Consider the following 6,529-nt stretch of genomic DNA (forward strand, 5'->3'; position numbering starts at 1 on the left):
AAGAGTGTTTTAGGCTAAAAACCAGCCCTGGCACAGAGTCAAATGGCTAAAAACTGGTTACACATACATTTAGATAAGAAATAAGATTTCTAACTTTCAGAAGAATGCAATTTTGGAACAACCTTCCAAGCAGAAAAGTGAAGGAAAAGAACCTACATCTCTTTAAAATTGACCTGGACAAATCTATAGAAGGGATGGCATGAATAGTGGGCCAGAACTTCCCTTCCTATTAGTGTGTTTATGTGTGGAGCTGTGTTTGCGATCCCCAGGTTGGGATATAAAAGTATCTCTGTAGTATGGATAGCATGTGGTAATCCTATGCCTCAGGGCTCTAACTGGTCACCAGTGAAAGCCAAGAAGGACTGATTTGTCCCTTTTGAATGTTACTGGTATTTTTCTTTTGCCTTCCTCTGACAGGCATTGGGATGTTGACCACAGCTAAGGCTGGGAGTTTTTGACTGGATGAACTGATGCCCACTCCAGTATAAAAACCTCAGAGGTTCCTGGCTAAAAGGTCTTGCTCTTCTGCTCAGCTATATCAAACAGCAAATCTGGGGGCAGGAAAGAGTATTTTCTGTAGATCAGATTGGTGTAGCACGAATGATGAAAGATTTTGCCTTTCTTTCTAGTGTAGGGCGTGGTCGTCTTCTGGGTATATATTAACTACTTCCCTATTATAGCATTAGGCGTGTACCAGCAGTGCCCTTGTGTCCCCTGCTTTTATCTGTGGCACATCATAGGGTGGTCTTAGCATTGATGATACTGTTCCTTGCAATTCTGTGTGAGGGTCTGAGATGGTGAGTATGGGAATTCCTTTAGTTTATGATCACTTGCATTGGCAGGAAACTGGACTCAATGGTCCAAGATGTCTTAAGGTCCCAGGAGTGAAATTATTCACAAATTAGGTCAATATTTAGCTAAACATATTTATTAATTTTAAAGGGGGGGGAAGAGGGAGAGAAGACCTTTAAAAATGCTTCAGTCCCTCTCCTCCCTGCCCTGTACCTTCTCTGGCTCCAGCAGTGGGCAGCCTGCAGGAGTAGCAGCTGAAGTTTGCTGCTGCTGAGGGGAGATGCCTCCATATTTTTTTGCTGCAGATGTTCATGTAAAGCCCAAACCCCCCCTCAGTTTTGGCTGCAAAAATCAGGATGATGTCTTCCTCCAGCAACAGCAAACTCTAACCACTGTTGCTGCACAAAACTATATTTCCCAGTGCCCTCCACTTGCTGACAGGCCACCACTACTGCTTGCTGCCGGGGCTGGAGCCAGAACAGCAGGGATGTGAGGGATAGGAGGGATGCCCCTCTCCTCACTCCACCTGGGATCCAACCCCTGCCTCCTTGCTTAGGCACTCTGCCCCACTGACCCACCCCTCCTTACACTACTGTCATGGTGCATCTCCCAAGCCACCTCCGCTATGGTACCACGTTGAGCTGTCACTCAGAGCAGACTGTAAAAATGTTCCTTCTGTTAGTCTGTGTTTAGGACCCTTTCTTATTCAAAGACTTAGTTACCTATTTTTCCTGCATATGTCCTTATTCTATTTTCATTGAATGAACCTGATATAATTTTTTATGACATTAAAAGTATGGTTAACCAAAGTAATTATACTATTTTAAGATACTAGGACTTCAGTAAGACATTTGACTTAGCACTGTACAATTAACATTAGTACAGCACAGATTAATAAATGGAGTCATAGTTTCATAGTTTCTAGGGTCGGAAGGGACCTGGGCAGATCATCTAGTCCAAACCCCTGCCATGACAGGAAAGAGTACTTGGGGTCAAACGACCCCAGCAAGATGGTCATCTAACCTCCTCTTAAAAACCCCCAGGGTGGGAGCCTGCACCACCTCACTTGGAAGCTGGTTCCAGACCCTAGCCGCCCTGACCGTGAAGTAGCGCCTCCTGATGTCCAACTTAAACCTTCCCTCCGCCAGCTTGTGACCGTTATTCCTGGTCACTCCTGGCGGCGCCCGGGGGAACAGGGACTCCCCCAATGCCTGTTGATCCCCCCTGACTAGTTTATAGCAGGCCACAAGATCCCCCCTCAGCCTTCTCTTCTGGAGGCTGAACAGGTTCAGGTCCCGTAACCTTTCCTCATAGGACCTGCCCTGCTGTCCCTTGATCATGCGAGTGGCCCTCCTCTGGACCCTCTCGATGCTGTCCACATCCCTCTTAAAGTGCGGCTCCCAGAACTGGACGCAGTACTCCAGCTGCGGCCTGACCAGTGCCGCATAGAGGGGGAGGATCACCTCCTTGGTCCTGCTTGAAATGCATCTGTGGATGCACGACAAGGTACAGTTGGCCTTCCTAGCCGCCTCCCCACACTGCCGAGCCATGTTCATCTTGGAGTCAATAATGACTCCGAGATCCTTTTCCACCTCCGTGCTGACAAGAGGGGAGTTCCCCAGCCTGTAGGTATGGTGCCAGTTGTTCCTCCCCAGGTGCATCACCTTGCACTTGTCTGTGTTGAACCCCATCCTATATGTAAATTATTAATCATAATTAATAATTTCCAATTATTGTTAGTAAAATTTCAGCACCTTGGAAGGCAAAAGCATTTCCAACAGGATGTCTCAACGACTGATTCTTCCCCAAGCTCAATTTAGTACTTTTATAAAAAAACAATTATTTTCTCTTGTACAATGTTTCTGAATGACATGACTGGTAGAATGATAATCAGTGATGAAGACGAGTCACTTATATTGAGCTGGATCTCTTAAAATGTTTCTTGCTTGAGGCTAGTTTACTACAGCTAAATACAATGTGGGGGAGGGACACGACAGACAGCACAGCATCCTGGAAAACTACAAGAATAATCTGAGGTCTAAAAACCGGTATTGCCACAGTCTGCTCTGAGAGAGTGAAGGAACTCAATGTATTCAGCTTCTCAAAGATGGTAATTTGACAAGGTAATTTAAGAAGTAATTTGATCGAAGGCTGTAGGGGGTGGACCCACATGCATTTGGAGCCCTTTCAAAAGCAGAATATTTCAAAAGGGAAGCAGCTGGTATCTTCTAATTGTTACGTGTAAATGAGCCGGGAACATTTCAAATATAGCACAACCCAAAACCACTCCAACTTTAACCGTGGATGAAGCAGTGTGGAGGTTGGATTGAGTTTTGCTACATTTGAATCATTCTCAGCTGGTTCACACAAAACAACTAGAATGTACCAGCTGCTGCCCTTTTGAAATTGTAATGTCAAAGATATGTGTGTAACAGCAGGTGGAACCAGAGGGTAGTTTGCAGAGCTGTGATGCCTGTTAATTTGGACTACAACTCCCAGAAACCCCCAGGGGCTGGGAGGCAAAGGAAAAAGGAAGAGGAAGCTTGAAAGTAGAGTAAGGGAAGAGAGAGCAGCAGGCTCTGGAACCTGGTCAGTCCTACACAGAGCCGTGCACAGTGGAGTTGGAGATCTCACTAGCTTGGTCAACCAGGACTGTGGACTGATGGAGCTGGACTCAGGCTTGAGGGTAGCTGCAGGCTGCTGTTTGAGTGCTGTAGGGACTAAAGGCTTGTTTGGGGATGCCTCTGGAGGCACTGAGGGGAAATTACGGTGCTGAGTGTATGTTACCCCAGTGTTGATATTTCTTTACCCTTTACCTGTACTTTCCCTTTGGCTCATTGGCTTGTGACCCTGACCCTTATGATTTTTTATATAAGGGGGAACCCTCCCCTTACTACTTATGCCAGTTTCTGGGGCTGCAGGGTTAGCACCCAGAAAACGTTCTCCTTTTGAAAGGGCTCCAAACGTATGGGTGTCTGCACCTTGGCAGTCCATGGCAAAAGAACTCTGGTAGCAGAGACCTTTTAATACAGTGTATGAAGAACAAGATTCAATATTTTGAAATGGATAGTAGATAAATTCAGACTAAAAATAAGTTTAACGTTTCTAACGTGGATAATTAACTGTTGGGACAACTTTATTAAGGGTGGGAGTGGGGATTCTCTCACTCCTGAAATCTTGAATTCAGGACTGCAGGTCTAGGTAATAGATTTGCTGTAGCTCAAGCATAAGTTATTGGGTTTGAACTAGAAATCACTGGGTGAAGTTCTATGGTCTGTGTTATGCTGGATGGCAGATTAGATCATCACAATAGTTATTTTTGGCCTTAAAATTTGATTACTGACCCACTGCGCGGCTTTTCTGTTTAACAGCAGTTCCTTCCTTACTGTTACTGAGTAAGGCTGCAAGCTTCATCCAATTGCCAGGGGCTGCCCAGAGGCTGGATAGACTTTCTGGAGAATTTAACCTATCCCTCCCCTCCAAAGACGGTACACTGAAGTCCTTTCAGATAAAAAGCTCTACAAAATGAACAGACGGCTGATTTTACTGTGTTCAATACTGGCCACCTCAGCATCACAAATGCAACCAGCAGTATAACCAGCAGTTATAGGATAAACCTTAGCAAAGAAAACAGGTAGATCAACAGGAAGTATTTGTTACTGTACTGTGGAAAAATCTTTGAAGGGAAAGGGGAAAATCCCTTTGCCTAGGACAGTGGGATTTGCCCCTGTAGGCCATATGAATGGTACAGTGCCTGTCTGCAGGCCAGATCAGGCCCTGGGCCCCAGCTTCACCCCCTTCCTGCCCAGTGTACTGGTATTGGTCCCTGGGAACCTGACACCACCCTGTCCATGCCAGGATTGGATCCCAGTGGCTCAGTACTGCCCTCTCCCACCTCCTGCATGCCAGGATTGGATCCCAGTGGCCTGATGCTGCCCCAGGCCAGCCTTGTGCACTGAGATTGAGCACCAGATCCAGTGCACAGGTCCCAGGGCTCCCCATGAGTCTGGAGATTTGGCAGTACCACCATTTTCCCACCGTCAAATTTAGATATCTATAGGAAGCCCCACAAACTGGAAGACATAGTGCCATGATCCAGAGATTGAGCACCCCTTGCCTAAGACATTTCAAGCTGAATTGGTCAAATCCCTGAGACAGAATGATGGGGGTGGGGACCAGGTGTCCTACATATATTTTTCTTGCATGTCTTCTAGGTTTCAGAATACAAGGGTACCCTGGTGTGAATACAAGCGTCTCTTACCTGCATAAGCCCAGGGTTCTCTGGGTTGTGAAGTGACCGAACTTCCACATGTTCTGGTACTAATTTGTACCCGTATTCTGGCATTTCATCCCAATGCTGCAGGACATACAAAGCCTTATGCTCATCATACGCTGCCCAGTTATCATCATCCACTTCTTTCCTGTCTTTTACAAAGGCTTCTAGGACAGCAGAGAGAAGGAGATAAAAACACCTGGGCCAGTAAGATTCAGTCCAAAACATTAATAATAGCCATAAAAAAGAGAAAGCTGGTGCTTCAAATACACTCAAACGTTTCCATAGAAAAAGCAGAATAGGAAGAAGGGAGACAACTGGAGAAAAGAAGAGTTCAGAATACTAGGCAGTTACCTTTAATAAGGCAGAATATGATGGAGAAATCCATTAGGTAAAGAGAAACTAATAGAGAGTGAAAGAAACATGACAGTGAAAACCAGCCTGCAGACCCCAGAACAGGAGGACTGTGGAAAGCAAAACTCCCAAACCAGGATTTCAACCTTCTTGTCAGCATTTAAATACCCAGATCTCTGCTGGTAACAAAAGACACACCAGCAGGCTATTGTTTCTACACCAAAGGCACTCATTTGAGAGGCTCCATTGTACATACAATAGGGGGTGTTCAGAGGAATGGACTGTGTCTGTGTAAATATGCTGCAAATATCTAGCTGTCTTTTCAGATCATCCAACCTAGCTAAAGCTGTTGCCTGCCTCATTCACTGTCAAAGTGAGAGTGGAGATTGTGGCAGGCCCATGCAGATTGGCACAACCAAAGTAAGACTGAGACACTCATAGAATTATAGAAAATTAAGGCTTCAGGTGGTCATCTTGTGCAACCTCCTGTTCAAGGCAGGATCATCTCATACATGTCTTTGTTTAAAACTACACAATCAGCCCTGCTGCACAACAAGGCATGTTGTCCCAAAGACACCAAAAGCTATAGGTAAAGCAAGGGGATGAGGGCTATCAGTGTTCCACTGCTTCAAAGGTTGAGTGATCCAAGGAAGAGGACCATCCCTGGTGCTACAAAGGAAGGCAAAAAACCCCACAGTCTGTACCAAGCTGACCATGAGGTAAAATTCCTTTCTGATCTCAAAGGTAGCAGTCAGTCTGACCCTGAGCAGAGGGGCAAAATCCTCTAACCAACAGGAGTATTGACACACCCCAGTCAAAATTCCAAGCCTTGGCTGACCCAACACTTCCAAGAAGGTGAAAAAAACCTCTGATATCTGTGGCAACAGGCAGGGGAAAAAATTCCTTTCTAGCCTTTTGTGGCAAATAGTAAAGCCCAGAAGCATGGGAAAACTAAACACCCTCCATTCTGCTCTTCAACCTGGACACAGCAAGCATGACTCCACATATTGCATCCTCTGCCTGGAAATCCAGAACTCCTCTTTCTATATCCCCTCCATAAAAACTTATCCCAGCTGCTTTTATCTTATTTCATAACTAAGCCAATTGTGG

At 45.6% G+C, this 6,529-nt stretch overlaps 1 protein-coding gene across 1 annotated transcript in view; it reads right to left on the reverse strand.

The window, feature by feature from the left end:
* Window positions 1–6,529, reverse strand: part of LOC102384377 (fer-1-like protein 4) — a 118,200-nt gene that overhangs the window by 21,251 nt on the left and 90,420 nt on the right. Inside the window, exon 35 of the mRNA XM_025215733.1 lies at window positions 5,054–5,232. Within this exon, the coding sequence (XP_025071518.1) occupies window positions 5,054–5,232 (179 nt within the window). The remainder of the gene's footprint in view (window positions 1–5,053; window positions 5,233–6,529) is intronic.

The sequence above is a fragment of the Alligator sinensis genome, unplaced genomic scaffold, assembly GCF_000455745.1.
Source record: "Alligator sinensis unplaced genomic scaffold, ASM45574v1 scaffold705_1, whole genome shotgun sequence".
Lineage (NCBI taxonomy): Eukaryota > Metazoa > Chordata > Crocodylia > Alligatoridae > Alligator > Alligator sinensis.